General features: G+C 35.2%; 1 protein-coding gene across 1 annotated transcript; it reads right to left on the reverse strand.

Moving 5' to 3' along the window:
- Window positions 1–9,870: 9,870 nt before the first annotated feature.
- Window positions 9,871–15,274, reverse strand: LOC145683830 (uncharacterized). The gene is made up of 2 exons (XM_081755426.1): window positions 15,044–15,274; window positions 9,871–12,797 (listed from the first exon to the last, which is right to left on the reverse strand). Exon 2 carries the CDS (start codon window positions 11,981–11,983, stop codon window positions 11,381–11,383), a length of 603 nt encoding a protein of 200 aa, XP_081611552.1. The 5' UTR covers window positions 11,984–12,797; window positions 15,044–15,274; the 3' UTR covers window positions 9,871–11,380.
- Window positions 15,275–17,808: the final 2,534 nt, after the last annotated feature.

The raw sequence follows: 17,808 nt of genomic DNA on the forward strand, positions 1-17,808 counted from the left end.
TCTCGTGAAAGATTAAAAGCTAGGAGCTAATTATCGTTCCGGTCATATCGTTACAAGCAGAAACGTAACATTTGGCAAAAATATTTTGGTTTTGTTTAGTGTTGCCCACAAGAAGAGAAGTTTCTCATCTTGTTTCTAAAAAAAACAATATAACATGAGAATGAACATTTTACATTCGAGACAGGATAAGGTTAATTCAAATTATCATGTCGCTTTGGAGATGACAATCGAGACGAGACGAAAAGTATCGTAAACATTTCTCGTGTTGTTACGATTCTGGGAATAGTGCATGACCTTTGTTTAAATAACAATTGCTCTGTAGACTGAATCTTATTGGCTTTTTGTTAGTTTGTATTTTACAGCTCATTGAATAATGGTCTGCGTAGGTATTTTCTTGCAAAGGTTTTATACTTACCTCTGCATATCCTAAACATTAGAAAGTATATGCTTTACTGTTGAGTGATATTCAATTATTTCTATTACAGTTATTTTTCTTAAAACAAACAGTAGAACACTTTCTACATGAGACGTTAGTGGAAAGGTTTTGTTTAAAATGTGGGTAGTTGCAGAGGTGTATCTTGAACGTACGGAAACCCTTCTCCGATATTCCTACGTTTAAGTAACTTTTTTCAAATTTTAGGCTTACTTTAAATCATTTATTATTATTATTATTATTATTATTATTATTATTATTATTATTATTATTATTATTATTATTATTATTATTATTATTAAATATTTGAGACCTAAATGTTACGTCCTATTCCAATGGAGATAAGCATACTGAACTTAAGAAAAATCAAAATAAATTTGTTGGACCCTCTGTAAGGATAAATTGCCTTATAAGAGATACTTCGGAATTAAAAGATTGGGAAAAAGAATGTACAGCTAGGACAATATGAAAATCGAACCTTCGTATGCCTTAACAGTTAATAAGTAGGATAAGTCTTCATCACGATACATAGTAACGCCCTTTCTTTGGTTAAAAGACACTGGATTATGTTTGCGTTATACTGATATTTTAGCAAAATATATATACAAAGAAATAGTTCGTGTTTACCAATTTTCGATGAACGAATATATTCAACGTGTTGAAAATGACGAACGTAAATATTATTATTATTTTTAGTGAGAATGGAAGAACGTAGAAACAATTCCACAATGTCGTTTCAGACACATTTATGACACATACTGGACCTTAAGGATGACCGTTTAATATTCATGGATTGTTTGCTAAACACTCGAATTTTTCAGACAGTAGGAATCGAGAGTGTAGATTGTGCCGTCTTGTTAGTTTCCCCCCTGTGAAGGAAGTCGTTTCAACTCTAATAGTAAGAACTAGAAAAATTGACTATGTTTCATGTTATAATACATCAAAAATATCAACATAGTAAATTATAAAATTTCTAATAATTTCGTCGGAGGGACTCGAACCGCGGACCCTTGACTCACGAAATTACTGCTCAAGACTGTTTTTTTAAGCAAGAGTCAAGGAACACCCGTCTATAAAACAAATTGCAAACATTTACAATTGCAACATTTTATTAACGATGAAACATTGATTTCTGTCATGATAAAATACTATAGTCCAAAGAATTTATGTTTAACTTTTAAAAAAGGCCCAAAGGTATATCCGTAACTTACCTCTATTACATTCGTTTATTCTCGTTTTACATTTATTTCCAGTAACCTTGAACGACAGGGACACGAATACAAATACATCGAGGACATTTAATATTTCAATGGACATTTAATAATCGACGACAATTGGGAATCGAAACTGAGAACCCGCCAATTGAACTATATGATGGGTGGGGTGCCTGGTTCGTTCCCATTGCAAGTAAGCTTGAGACGGACATCATCGTGCTCGTGTGTTTCTCAGGATACTCCCACTTTTTCACTCCACCAATTTGTCCGTCAAAGTTCACTTGCTTTAATCATAGTCTTCCTCAACCTAACTGGCATAATCGTGGGATATTAACCTTTTGTCACTCGCGCTGTTGGAAAAAAGCAAACAGGTGAATAAAATCTAATCATTTTTACGAACGGTCGCATTTGTGGAGTCACCCTCACTGCTATTCCTTAAGTGGTTCCTCCCCCTCTTCCACCTAAAAGCTCGCTGACATGCTGCAATTGTAGTAGCTTCCAGTACAGGTTAAGGAAATAGTTTCGTCTGTGTTTGCTTTTTTCAAACGCGCGAGTAGTTCCGTTATAAAAGTAGCAACCATATATTTTATGGAGTTTGAAATTTTCCAACGCGCGATCGGTAATGTGATAATTACTGTTTACAAGTGAAGTTTAGTTTTTCTAAGCAATGTCTCGCTTCTTGAATACAAGTGAGATACAGAAGTCCCTTGACAATATTAATGATTAGTCTGATGTTAACTATCGAAAATTAGTGGCTGCTGAAAGTGATGCGGATTTAAGTAATAAAAAAGTGAATGAAGATGATATTGATCATGATAGTGAAGCAGATAAGAACAGTGTAGATGCAGACTCAGATGCAAACGATATGGATGAGTTACAGTGAAAATAGTGAAGATTGTTTCAGTAAGAAAGACAGTAAAACAAAATGGCAGAAGTAATTGGCAGCATCGGCAAAGACAAAGAGTAAAAACATTGTGAAAAAGATGCTATAGACCGAAACTTACTGCTAAGAGTATCACTGAGTAAATTGATGTTTTTCTTGGAAATGTATCGATGGAGCCGTGATTGATGAAATTGTAAAATGTACTAAGAAATATTTGGACAAATTACGAACAAGCTTCGACGAAGAACGCACTGCAACTGTACAGCAACTTCAAGAGCGGAATTAATGGCTTTATTTGGACGTCCTTATTTGATTGCCACAAAGAAGGGAGCACGTGATGATGTAAGATCACTGTGGGCATGTGACAGAACAGGAATTCTAATCGTAAGAGCAGCAATGAGTTACACAAGCTTTTTACTGCTACTCGGGGCCTTTAGATTCGATGATTTCAAAACTCGACCTCAGAGAAGAGATTTTGACAAGCTATAACTATGCCGCATTGACTTGACAACTAGTCTTCTGTTCCAAGCGCTGCTATCGGCCGAAGGAATCCACTCCATTTCGCCAAGGCTCTCTCGTTTAGCAACAGCTGAACCTTTATTGGCTCAACGCGTGGAGGTGTCGATAATTTAAGCTTTAGTTCGCATTTTTGGCACGGATCTAGACATTTTGACAGCACTATGGCAGCAATTCGAAATGTTCTAAGTAATTTACTCAACAATTGCATGCATTACTTCAAATAAATCTTACTAAATAAATTTTTGTATCTCAAAATGTAATTGTTGGAAAAAAGCAAACGCGCGAGTAGTTATGTTACTAAATTTGGCGCGAGTGACAAAAGGTTAAAGGTAAAGATTACATTTTCTAACTGTTAACCCAAATCGATCCGAATCAAAAAAACAGTTGCATATTATTGCTCATTAAAATGTTTTCACAAAAAATATGTGGGAAAACACGTAGAATCGTAATCGTGTTTCGTTTTAGGTGTAGGTATTATGAGTCTGCTTTTTTGCTTTTGAATGGAATTACGATTCCCCGTTTCTTTTCTACATATTTTTGTGAAACCATGTTAATGAGCAATAATATGCAACTGTTTTTTTTATTCGGATTGGTTTGGATTAGGAGCTTGAAAATATAATCTTTACATTTAATGTCCCACGATTATGTCTGTTTGGTTCAGGAAGACTATCATTATAGGAAGTGAACTATGATGGACGAATTGGTGGAATGAAAAAGTGGGAGTGTCTCGAAAAACCCACGAAACCCATGGTGTCCGTCTGAAGCTTACTTGCCTCGGGAACGAATCAGGCACCCCACCCATAGATAGTTCAGCTTGGGGGGCCTCACTTTCCATTAACGGTGGGAGAGCCTTAGAAATATTAAATGTCCTGGTTGTATCTGGGTCCGTGTCCGTCTCGTTGAAGGTTATTGGAAATAAATGTAAAACAAAAATAACCGAACCGTATATATACGTTACTCAGATACTCTCGGTCTTTTTTAACATTTAAGCTTGAATTCTCGGACTATAATATTTTTAAAATTGCCAGAAATCAGTGTTTCATTGTTAATAAAATATTGCCATCACAAACATTTGCAATTTGTTATATACACCAGTGTTCCTTGACTCTTAATTAAAAGAGCAGTCTTAGGATAGTGGCTTGAGCAGTCGTTTCGTGAGTCAGGCGTCCGCGGTTCGAGTCTCTCCGACGAAATTCAGAAATATTTTATGACTTACAAAGTTGATATTTGTAATGTATAATAACAGAAAAAAGTCAATTTCTCTCGTTTTTACAAGTTAGAGTTTAAACGACTTCCTTCACAGGTGGAAAACTAACACGACGGCACAGTCTACACTCTCGATTCCCATTTTTGCATACTTCGCGTGTTTTGCAAACAATTCATGAATACAAAACGGTCATCCTTAAGGTCTAGAATAAGTCAAAAATTTGTCTGAAACGACATTGTGGAATTATTTCTAACTTCTTCCACGCTTACTAAAAGTAATAATAATATTTCCGTTCGTCATTTTCAACACTTTTAATATATTCGTTCAACGAAAATTGGTAAATACGAACTATTTCTTTTTATAAATTTTTGTTAAAATATCAATATAACGCAAACATAATCCAATGTCTTTTCAGTAAAGAAAGTGCGTATATGTATCCTGATGAGCACAAATCCTACTTAGTTTCTGTTAAGGCATCCGAAGGTTCAATTTTCATATTGTCCAGTAGCTGACACCTTCTTCCCCCACTATTTTGCTTCCAAAGTATCTCTTATAAGGCAATTCATCCTTAGAGAGGGTCCAACAAATTTCTTTTGATATTTCTTAACTTCAGTATCCTTATTTGCATTGGGATAGGACGTAATATTTAGGTTGCAAATTTTCAGTAATAATAAAAATATTATTATTATTATTATTATTATTATTATTATTAATAATAATAATAATAATAATAATAATAATAATATAGAAGACAATTTACGTATGAAGACAGATTATATTAAAATCTGTAAAATCGCCACTGGCGTTAGGCAAAAGTTGCAAAATAGTCGTGACTGGAGACAATTGTCAGGACCATCAGGACATACGCTCTGCATACATCCCTATAAGTACCTAAATGTTAAACGGAAAGTTTCCAGGCCAATTTTATGTAGAAAGTAGGGACATTGAACTTAGAAAAGACAAACAAAAATTTGTTCTAAAGTAATAGTCATGCCGGCTAAGCTACATAAGTAGTCGATTATGAGAATGAAAGAAATATTGAAATAAAGGAACTGGGGGAAGCGAAATTTGGAGAAAAGTACACACACAGTGTTTATTCAGCACAATGCCCATTAGGCAGGAGCTGGGTGGAAGAGGGTGAACCACTATATTAACAGCACTTCAATAATAATAATAATAATAATAATAATAATAATAATAATAATAATAATAATAATAATAAAAATAATAATAATAATAATAATAATGGTATTAAAAATTTTAAACTTGCCCTAAAATTTGGAAACACTTACTTGAACGTAGGGATTTCGAAGAAATGGGTTTCCTTACCTTCAGGACACATATTTGAACTACCCAAATTTTGAACAAAAGCTTTCCACTAACGTTTCATGTGGAAAGTGTTCTACTGTATGTTTTAAGAAAAATAACTGTGATGGAAAGAATTGAATATCACTCAACAGTAAGGAATATAATATATTAATGTTTAGGATATGCAGAGGTAAGTATAAAAGCTTTGCTAAAAATTCCTACACAGTCCATAATTCAATGAGCTGTAAAATACAAGGTAACCAAAAACCAATAAGATTTAGTCTACAGAGCAATTCTTATTTAAACAATAGACATGCACTATTTCGGGAATCTTAACAACACGAGAAATGTTTACGATACTTTTAGTCACGTCTCGATTCTCATCTCTAAGGCGACATGATAATTCGAGTTACCCTTATCCCGTCTCGAATGTGAACTGTTAATTCTCATGTTATTTTGTTTGTTTTAGAAACAAGATGAGAAATTTCTCTTCTCGTGGGCAACAAAACCAACATATTCTTGCGAAATGTTACGTTTCTGCCTGTAACGATATGACCGATGCGATAATTAGCTTCTAGCTTTTACTCTTCTATGAGATAATAATAATTATTATTAATAATAGTATTATTCCAGAAGAATTGATAGTTCAAATAGTGAAACATCCGAGTATTCCAATATCTGAATATAATAAAACATGTGTCATTGTCGATCAATCGCCATCAACAATCCTAACTTAAAAAGAATGTCCGACGCGAGTTCGAACCACGAACCTCCAGATTACTGATCTAGCGCCTTGACTACTCAACCACGATCACTACGCCGCAAATGATTCTTCTTTAGTCTTGTTACGTTAGGTTTCTTTGCTTCCGCTTGCAAAGTTGTATGTTATATTTCTTTATTTCGGAACGTCTTTCGTATTTCTTTTATGAAAAGTGAATAATCTCCGGCAAAGTTGATGTTAATAACCTGAGTTGTTCTTAAACCTTTGGTTCACAAGTTCTTCTCCACACGAAACAACAGATATGACAAATTTAATTCTCATACTTTGCACTTGCTTTCAAAATAGTCATTATTAACTGGTAAAGCAATTTTTCGTCACAATTAATGAATTTTGTAACAAAACACGTCAAAAAATTAGTTAAATAAAGGATGGAAGAGTTGATATCAAAGTTGAGTACTGTAACGTAATGGAAATCATGTAATAACGTCTCGTATTTGAAAATAATGTCAGCTACTTTTAATTCACTAACTGGTATTAGATTTGGTTCAAGCTTGAAGATCTGGAATGCACAAACTCAGTGCAGATAAAAGAAAAACGCAGCAAGAATGGACGAGATTCGAACGTAGGACCACCAGCAGAAAACACGTTCACTAACGCCTCATCTAGAAGCAAACACGTTTTATAACTAATAAATGTCCTTGCAAATGATACCATTACATTTTTGTCCAATCAGTGGTTTGCTGTTTTTCTCTTTAAAAACGTAACATGAATACGAAGATTCGTTTCATTTTCCTTTAGAGCTTTGAAATACATGATTTGTGTTTGAGTATAGAATCTTACTTAAAAAAGGCAATGCATTGATATCGAAAAAGTAGTTAACGAATTCCTCTCCAAAAAAGATCACGTGTACCGTTATTTTTCAAATTTTAACTTACAATTATACTTACGTTGGTTAAAAATGTCTCCATAGTTATGGGGGCGAGACGTTCAAACCACCCCTTCCAAGATGTGAAGATGACATGTATAAGACGTTAAATACGAACGATATTAGTGTCGAAATCATGTGCAAAGATGAATAGTGACACTGTGGATGTCGCGTAAGTCCAAATTAATGCTTGCTTGGCATGGAGTTGACAATGGGAGAATGACAGGCAAAAGATTCAAAAATATCATATATTTGTGAGAAATGGATAGTTTTCTGTATCTGTGACATAAAACGTGGTATTTCAGATGTGGATATGTTCAATGTTGACCCTATTTGCATGAGGTCATAGGGGGAACCAGTGAAGATTTCACAACAGTTTCTTTTTAGTACGTTTCAATTAGTGCTCTCAAAGGGGTCGGGTCAGCTCCGGTCGGGTTACGGGTCGGGTCGGGTCAGTTCAGCTCGGGTCGGGTTGTCGGGTCGGGTCAGTCGGGTCAGCTCGGGTCGGGTTATCGGGTCGGGTCACTCGGGTCGGGTTGACGGGTCGGGTCAGTCGGGTCAGCTCGGGTCGGGTTGTCGGGTCGGGTTATTCGGGTCGGGTTGTCGGGTCGGGTCAATCGGGTCAACTCGGGTCGGGTTATCGGGTCGGTCAGTCGGGTCGGGTTGTCGGGTCAGTCGGGTCGGGTTGTCGGGTCAGTCGGGTCGGGTTGTCGGGTCGGGTCAGTCGGGTCAGTTGACTTTGGTCAACTAAGTTTAGGTTGAGCTTAAACTCGGCTGGAGTCGAAAACTGCTGTTTTACACTACCTGCGTAATTAAAAATAGCAATTTTCAATTGATTATATAGAAGCCATAAATGTATTTTGAACACTTGCAGCTAGTGTTTTTATGGTAAATGCTTATTTTTGTACTTGTGTGTACTTTAATTTTTAAATGTGGAAGATTGATTTTACCAATCGACTGTAATATTAATATCTACGACAATATGGAGTCTGGATTTAGAACAAAATTAGTAGTTGTTTAAGCAAGGCCAAAAGAAAGATTGGATATGGACGTCCAAGCCCAAGCAGGGCCACGGTAGCTCAGTGGTACAGAATTCATCTCTGGTGCATGGTGTCCATGGTTCGATCCCAGCTTGTGTTAAGTAGGCTTTGTGGTGGAGAAACGCCGTGTAGTGGGTTTTCTCGGGGTTCTCCTGTTTCCTCCCACTTTCTTCATTGCACCATTTCATTCATTTCTCATGGTCACCATATCCCTTAGCCTCGAAGCAGAATCGAGGGACCTTAAACTCAGGGGTGTAGCTAAGGGGGGAGGGCATCGGGTCCAGGCCCCCCAAATGGTTTCCTGCCCCCCCCCAAATGACCAGCTTTAAAAACATCATAGTAAAATTATCTCGCTTCCTTCATTTAAAAGTAACAAAGATATTGACAATTAATAATATACGGTATAATAGTATGGAGAAATATTGTTTTTCCATACCGATCGAAAAATAGGATACATTTTTGTGACAGCAGATTACACAATTTACTGCGATTTATATTTGACAGTTTAAAGACAAACATTTTAACAAGATATTATAAATACAGCCATAAAACAAAGGTACTAAACTGATTTGTAAGTACATTATATTTTTATATGCTTTAACAAGTATTTTAAAAGACAGAGAATGGAAAATTTGGTGAGAAACAATGTTTTAATTCAGTTTGGATTTCATTCGCTCTCTTTTATTTCTACTCAGTGTAATAAAATAATTGTTTTTTTTTAGTCACGAATAATAAATAAATATTTTTGCCAGGAAACTATAAAGAAATTAAGTGAAATTTAAAGAAAATCAATCTTGTGTACATAGGTTCTGTATACAAGGTCTTAAATTTAAATAAAAAGGTAACCAAGAAAAGTTTTGTTGCTTTTTCACCCACCACCTTCGAACATCGATACGTCACCTAACCTGGAAGATCAAAAATAGTCCCCATCAACATCGACGACCTTCTGAGAACGTTCCTGAATGCCATGGAATTCATCGCGGTAGAAGTTGGTGGGCCATGAAACGAAGAAGGTATCAGGTGCATTTTGGACTTTTACTAGGGATTTGAATTGGCGGCCTCTAAGGTGATTGTCCAAAGAATGGAACAGGTAATAATCGGACGGTGCAATACCAGGGGAATATAGTGGTTGCAATATTGATTCCCATCCAAGGCGGTGAATGGTGTCCTGAATCATCCTAGCCACGTGGGACTTAGCGTTGTCCCGTAAACGAGGACCCATTTGCAATTCAGAAGTGATGGCTCCAGAGTTTTGAGTTTTTGTTGAGCACAGCTCAACTGCTGACACTACACAGTTGCATTGATACTCTGACCAGCTTTTAGCAGTTCCCGATCCACGATGCACCAAACACACAGAAGGACCTTCTTCTGGCACAGTGCTGGTTTCGGCTGTTTTGAAATCGGTTCATGGGATGCTAACCAATGATGACGGCACCGTTGAGCTTCGTATAGGACCCACTTTTTTTATCACATGTCAACGCCCTGTCCAGAAATGACTCCGAAACAGTAAATAAACCCATGCGACTGCCGCGTTGCCTTCTGGCCCGGAGTCAAAACATGTGAGACCTAACTTGTTGTTTAATTTAAAAAAATATCTCTCTTGTTGTGTGAAAGAAATGGAATGGATCTGTTAACAGATTTATTGTATTGATAATGAACAGATATAATACATTGTCACATTCTGCCTTTGGCCATTATTATAGGCACTGTTAAAGAGACTACTTAATTATTTAGTTATATGTGCCTTTAGCATTAGCAGACATCTTACAAATAAACATTAACAAATGGGAGCCAATTTGAGATTTGCAGTCTCAAAACAAAATATACTATTTAATCACACAAATTATAAATCTCAGTAGTTTAAGTGAAGTCTGTTGTTGGAAGACCTACCAACAATCTCGCATAGCAAATGTCATCATAACAAATGAGCAATTAGGAGAATAAGGACAACTTACTGACCAGGAGAGTGTGCTGCCATTCTTAAAAGAGCTCGAAGAACCTTGGTAGTCGAATCTTCTATTCTTCCAAATCGAATCCTCCCTTGTTGTTACAAGTGAGTCCTTTTATATGTTTATGGCAAGACACTTTCCCTTTCACCAAGTTGTTTACAAAATTTATACATCTGATGAAATTTCTGGTTTTCAAAGCGTGTTGCTATTGCTTTTATGTTTAAATGAGTTTTAAAAAAGTTTTAATCATACTCAAATATAATTATCAAATTTATATTAAACAACACACAGCCCTACTTGCTTGAAGCTAGTTCTTAGTCATAGTCTTAAGGACATGACTCAAAAAAGAACAGCTTTACATTTATTTTAATTATACTCAAATTTAATAAAATTCAACACTAAAGCAAGTAAGAATGAAATGCAAACTAATGTAAATTAATACAAATTGAAGCAAAGTGTTGCAAATTGCCTAGGACTTACTAATATATGCTGTGTGTAGTAATGGTTGCAAAGTCAAAGTATAATATATATAAGCATATGTAATGAAAATAGCAACCAAATATTTGAGTATATACTTAAATGAAATAATTATATAAAGAATACTAAATAATTATTAAAATAATGATATGAAATGCTTGAGGAGCAAGATGTGATACCAGTACACTATTTTATTTTATGTATTCAAGTAAGAAGCTATAATATTTATTTAATACAGAAGAAATGCAGCTATAGACTTCTTGTACAGAAAAGTTAGTTTTGGAGCACCTGGAGTGAATGGATGCTGTACAAACTTCTGAATTACGAGAAGAGAGTCTTATCTGTGTGGCGGATGCTCTCTGGATGGACTTCAATGAGCAATGGCGTGAAATGACAAATCTCTGCTGAAATTCTTCAAGCGTACTGATTCTTGTGTTGCGCTTCCACAGAATCACGCTGGCTGCGTATCAGGCAGGGGCGACGTAAAGTGAAGCATCCTTGTTGAGTGGCCAGCTCTTCGTGGGATGACTGCACTGAACTTCATGTCGGATGACGAAAACCCTGGCTGAGAACTGTTGTCGATAACGATGGCGAGAGATTCAACGTATGGAGTGATGCTGCGATGCACTGAAGATGGTGTAAACGAGAGATGAACATCGGAAGTTTGCAGGATCCATTGTGGTGAAGAAAGAGATCTTGAAGCATCATCTGGATGTTACTGCTGATGTGCTGTGAAGCTCTGAGTCTTTGAAGACTGGAAGCTGGATATTAGATGTAGATGCTTGTTGAAACAGCTGTAGGTCCATGGTGTACAGAAGCATGCTGGGCAAAACCATGTAGACGTCTGGGTGTAACATTCCCAAAAGCCAAATTAGGTACGGGGAATGGTCAAACCACCACGGCGAATGTGAAGAATTGCTACTGCAGCTGCTCTGGACAACTGATGGTGAATCTGGAGCCAAATCTGCGCTGTACGTCGGCTGCTCTTGTGGAAGACCTCTGGGGTGGAGCCTTGATTGTACTGCTGGATTGTCATCTCCAGGGATGTGGAAACATAACAGGCTGCTACAAGACTGCATCCGGAACATCAGCTTCTCTTGGATACTGGAGCCTGGGATGGAAACTGGCGGTCTGTTCTGGAAACGAACAGTTCCTGTGTGTAGTACATCTAAATCAACCCTGGTAACGGATTGAACTATCGCCTGGGATGTAGACATCTGGATTGGGCTGGCTGCATGGAAATCATCTTCTTCTGACTGGATAACAGCTGGGATGTGGTCAGCTGGATTGGGCTGCATTGAAGGCATCTTCTTCTTTACTGGAACACACCTGGAAGGGCTGGCTGGAAGGATGGCCTCTTCTTCTTAGCTTCTTCTTAGTGTAAGATGTGAAACTGGTACTGGATCAGGTGCTGGACTGGCTGGTATCTCCTAGAAGCTGGATGGCATCTTGGGAAACTGGATGGCATCTTCTTCTTGGCTTCTTCTTCTTAACGGAGAATGATATGTGTTGTCTCTCTCTCTCTCTCTCTCTCTGGCCAGTTGTTGATGGCTTAGGACAGGGTGGGATGTAGGGTGATAAAACAAATATTAGTTTTAGTTAACGGGTAAATGAGGTTCAACATAAAAATAATTATGTTGGGTGGGAATTTTTAATTTCACACCAAATGCTTGTATTTAAAATTTTTTGTATTTTGAAAATTATGCTTATTACTCTTGTTTGAACTATAAATCAATATTATATTTAAAAGTAAGTGCTGAAATAATAATTTGCAAAGAAAGCACTAATATGAACTAAATCAATATATGAATTACATTGTAAGTTTTTCTTTAGAAAAAGATCACATCATTATTGTAAGGTATTGTTTGTTGTGAGGTAGTTGGAGCAGAAGGAAAAGAATGCATGGGAAGTAGATGAAAGTTAGCGGATGGGGTTATTGAATAGGAATTTACTTGTTTAAATTTCCGAAAAGTAGTGTATATTACACATTTTTGAAATATATAAAGACTTATGAGAATTAGAATGAGAAAGACTAAAGGAAGAATCGTTAATAAGGTAAAGTCATGGTAGGTTAATGCAAATGTGGGATGGGGCATAAAGAAGAAAAGAAGGAGAAATATTCTGGAATGGAAAATTGCAGTCTGTCAGTTACATGTCCCTGAGCGGTACTAACTCAATTTGTTGTGTTTGTTTTTGAGTAACTTTCTGTCTTTTATATAATATAACTATCACTACGCTATTAGCTACAGATAAGAGAAACTATATACCAATGCTCGTCACATGTACAGGGAAGACATACGAATCCGGGATAATTGTTGACCATGACATAGGTACATAGGATGAATTAATAGGAGTGATTTCCGTAATAGGTTGCGAATAATTTAGAGGGATGTTAGTAAAATTTAATATAAAAGGAAAAGTCCTATCTTTAGGTAGCTGAAAAAGGGTGTCAGTGACATGAAGGGTGTGATGTATAAGAAAGTGGTTATATTGAATTGTTCTGTTCAAACAAGGAGTAAATTGGGTGATCAGGATATTTGCGTATTGATCCACAATTGTTGTGTCACAAAGAATGGTGACATGTATTGTTTTGGTGCCATACGTATGAATTGGAAATTTTGAACCATTTGAGTGCAAATAATACAAATCAGTTTGTGGATTTGTAATAATGAATGAGGTTTCATTAATTTGAGTGATTGTCATATTTAAATCCAATGAACATTTAAATTCACAAACTTTTTGATATAGACCCGCTACTTTGGGGAAACGTAGGTGTGTAAGGCATAATGTTTCTTTAGAATGCTGTGCTGAGACCATAGGTAACTTACAGAAAAAAGGTTTATTTTGAACTCTACAGAAGTGAGTGCTATAAGAATCCAAAGGAATGACCTATGGTCATTTTTGAAAATATTACTAGATCAGATTTTAACTGTGGGAAACAGGTTGTAGCATTTGAAGCTACTGGATATTTAATTATTCTGTATAGCCTAAAATGTGTATAGGTTCGTAATACTGGAATTTTGACCGTGACATAAATCGCAACTGGCGTAACCTTGCATGAGACAGGAGCAATTTTGTAAGCTAAATCTGTGGTGAAAGAAGGATTAACCTGTATATTTTTTGAGATCAATTTAGAATTTAAGAGTTTAAGATCTGATGTTAATGTGTTATAATGTACCAAAGTGGATGGCAAATAATTTTGAGTACAGGCGGTGTATACATCTCTATACAAATCCGATTCAAGAAGGGTGTGTAATTTAGAAATTAATAATTGATCTAAATTAAAGAAAATTTGGATGAATGAATGTATTATGTTATTATTATTTAAAACCTGAGAGGTGAGGTTATGTTCATGTTGTAATAAATTATTAAATGCTGATTGAACTTCTTGAAAGGAGTGTTTAGTTTGGGAAGCTAAACGGGAAAGCATACTACTCACATTAGTTAGTTGTGAATGTACCAAATAATTATTGGATTCTAAATGAGATATGTGCTGCCATATTTGGTGTTCATGCGTTTTAATGCTATCTATATCATCTTGTAATGCGACACCACCAAGCCATTGTAAAAAAGAACCTACAAATGGTAACAAATTTCTGGGATTGCGATTTGTGGTAGGCACAAATCCAAATCGAGATGTGTATGTGGCCATTTGTATATCTAAAGTAAGATTATTAGCTGCCTGAATAATAGATGTGATCAAATCACAGTATTGAATGGTCCCAGTATTAGCACAAGAAACATTAAAGAATTGAAGATCTAAAGGGTGCATTTCGACCGAATATATTAAAGGCGCAAATGAGGAGTAAAGCAAAGCATTAGGAATGCGCGAAAAGTCAGCTCCTATTTGTAGCTGGACACCTTGCGGATCAATAGCTTGGGTGAGAATAAAGGCTGTGAGTGCCATCAACATTAAACTAAAAGAAAAGATATACTATTTGTAATTATAACTATTGGTATGTCATTAAAGGAATCTTAATTATGTGCGTTCAGCCATATCTAGGCAAAATACTATGGTTATGCCTGTAGGGCTCTATAAATGAAAAGAAGTTTTCTTAAAATTTACAATGAAAGAACACACTTATTTTATCAAAGCAATTTAATGGTAAAGTAAATAAATGATTAACCTGTCCTTTATATGCGGCCATTGAATTAATGAACAATGAGACTGACTTCATAAATATTTGCGAGACGGTAGTTTGAAAAACGCTAGTTAAGCAAATATAAAGTTAAAGCAAGGAAATATGTAATGTTCCTTTGTTAAAGTACTGAAGGTATCTTGGTATTACAGACTAAGTTTAGAAATCTCAAAGTAGTTAAAGTTCAAATTATTAAAGCAAATATATTTGAAAGAAGTAAAGTCTTACCTAAAATTTGGAGACATGTTGAGCTTTGATTGATAACGATGAGTCTGGATGAGAGACTGATACCAAAAGCTTGGGTGTTAAAGATTTTATACAAAGTGAAAGGAAATGTTGTGCATTAGAGTTTCCTTGAATTTTGTTATTTTAGAGAACTTGAAAGTAGATGACTTGTAACAAACATGAAATGTTATTGAAAATAGATTTGTTTTCTTTATTTTGAAATAATTTAGAAAATATTGACAATTTCAAATTGTTGTTATTTGTTCTGAAGTTAATTTTGAGTCGGAAAGAAAGATTAATTTTTCGTCAGTGGTAGAAATAATATTTTCGATGACATGAAGGAATAACATGTTTGTCAGAAGGAAATGGCAAAATATTTTTGTGCCTAGAAGGATGTTTTGAAAGTGAAAGTTACGAAAATAGACTCAACTGGGATGGGAGAAATAGAAAATGAAAGTGAAAGTGACGTGAACAAGCCATTATGAAAGTGTTATAGACTTCCTTGTTTTGCAGCGAGGAGTTTACAAATATTTATCTGGTAACAAATTTCAAAGTGAAAGTGACGTCAACAAGTCATTGTAAAAGTGGTCTGAACTTCCTTGTTTTGTATTTAGAAGTTACAAATACTTACCATGTAACAAATTTGAAAGTAAAAGTGCTGTAATAAACAAGTGATACTGTTGACGGAAAGAGAATGAAAATATCAACAAATAGTTATTTTGAAAACGCAAGAATTTAGAAAATAGGATGTTATGAAAGTTTTAAATAATATGTTTACGGAAAATACTCTAACAGAGACCTTCAGACTTATTGTCTTCCTGAACAATATTTACATCTTAAAGTAATTTTGTTAGGTGTTTTGTTGTGACTTGTTATTCGAAAGTCGTCAGTCGATAGAATGAAATAAGATGATATCATGAGGCAACGATAAAATGCAATGTGATTAGCATTGTAATGAAATGATTAAAGAGTAACTTGCCTAAACTTACTAAATATTTGGAGTGGAGACATGCGTTTTGATACTAAATGTATAGTTAGCATGAGAGGCTGCTTGTTGCAGTATTGTAATATGGAATTAAGAAGCATTAATGATGCTTTAATTAATAGATTAGATTAAAGAGCAAATATGCTTGTAATTAGTATATATATTGGGTGAAAGATCGCATATATATCGATTATGGACCCAAATTATGGTGATGGTTAGTAAGGGGATGAGGGTGTGATGATCGCTTATATATATGTTTAGTGTAACTAGCGATTACGACCCTATATTAATAAGTTAATTAGTGGGTTATTAATTGCCTAGTAAAAACATAGGACTTGAATGGATATAGTGTAGTCTTAATTTCCATGAGCGCTCTATCAAGAAATAAGACAAGAATTGCATAATGCAAGATCCAACATGGTATTTGTAAGAAGAGGTTATAGTCTGGGACCTCTTTAGTTTAATTATTATTATAGAGAAGTTCTAATTAACCCAGATTGTTTCAATACAATCTATAGGAGTGCGAACCTAAAGTGCTCAAAAGGCATTAATTTTTGGAGAGTAAGGGAGGTTTGAATCGGAAACCTCTAAGTTTCTATTCTAATATTTTTTTGTAACACTAGATTTATATATTAGGCTAATAGAAAATGGGGCCTATTCTTCTTTATCTAGCGATTTTATATGAATATTTACTATTTTTATATTGAAGCTATTAAACTAGTGGGTGATATGAGATACAAGTTTAATTAGCTGTTTTTTTTTAACTATCTTGGTTGAAAATAGAGAGGATCGGTCTTATGGTCAAATATTGCCGATTTATTGTACCTCATTCTATCTCAAACACTAAACTATATTTATGTATGTATATATATATATATATAAATAGATAGATAAACTGAAAACTGCATTAAAGGTTGGGTTGCTGTGTTTAGCAACTGGATAGCTATGTTACAGGAACTGAAATATGTGTGAAATCTAAAAGAAGCACAAACTACATAGATAAAGTAGCTTATGTAGGTCATAACGGAAGCAATAGCAAGAATCTTTACGAAAGGCTACTTTCTACAAAGAATACTGTTAAGTTCAACTACGTGAGTTGAGAATGTCAACCTTAGACCTGCTAAGAGTATTTTGAGCAAAAGCATAACAAATAAACTTAAGAATTATTGGCGTGAAATTAATTAGGATTTTGTTAAGATGACATTGCTATACGTACGATTGTTTTCGCCGAAAAAAGAGCCATGTTTAATTTAAAAAAATATCTCTCTTGTTGTGTGAAAGAAATGGAATGGATCTGTTAACAGATTTATTGTATTGATAATGAACAGATATAATACATTGTCACATTCTGCCTTTGGCCATTATTATAGGCACTGTTAAAGAGACTACTTAATTATTTAGTTATATGTGCCTTTAGCATTAGCAGACATCTTACAAATAAACATTAACAAATGGGAGCCAATTTGAGATTTGCAGTCTCAAAACAAAATATACTATTTAATCACACAAATTATAAATCTCAGTAGTTTAAGTGAAGCCTGTTGTTGGAAGACCTACCAACAATCTCGCATAGCAAATGTCATCATAACAAATGAGCAATTAGGAGAATAAGGACAACTTACTGACCAGGAGAGTGTGCTGCCATTCTTAAAAGAGCTCGAAGAACCTTGGTAGTCGAATCTTCTATTCTTCCAAATCGAATCCTCCCTTGTTGTTACAAGTGAGTCCTTTTATATGTTTATGGCAAGACACTTTCCCTTTCACCAAGTTGTTTACAAAATTT

This window comes from Thermobia domestica, chromosome 4, assembly GCF_964235325.1.
Source record: "Thermobia domestica chromosome 4, izTheDome1.hap1.1, whole genome shotgun sequence".
Taxonomy (NCBI): domain Eukaryota; kingdom Metazoa; phylum Arthropoda; class Insecta; order Zygentoma; family Lepismatidae; genus Thermobia; species Thermobia domestica.

What these genes read in the sequence shown, in the direction of transcription:
- LOC145683830 (XM_081755426.1), bottom strand. Translation starts at nt 11,983, where the DNA reads ATGCCTTCAATGCAGCCCAATCCAGCTGACCACATCCCAGCTGTTATC.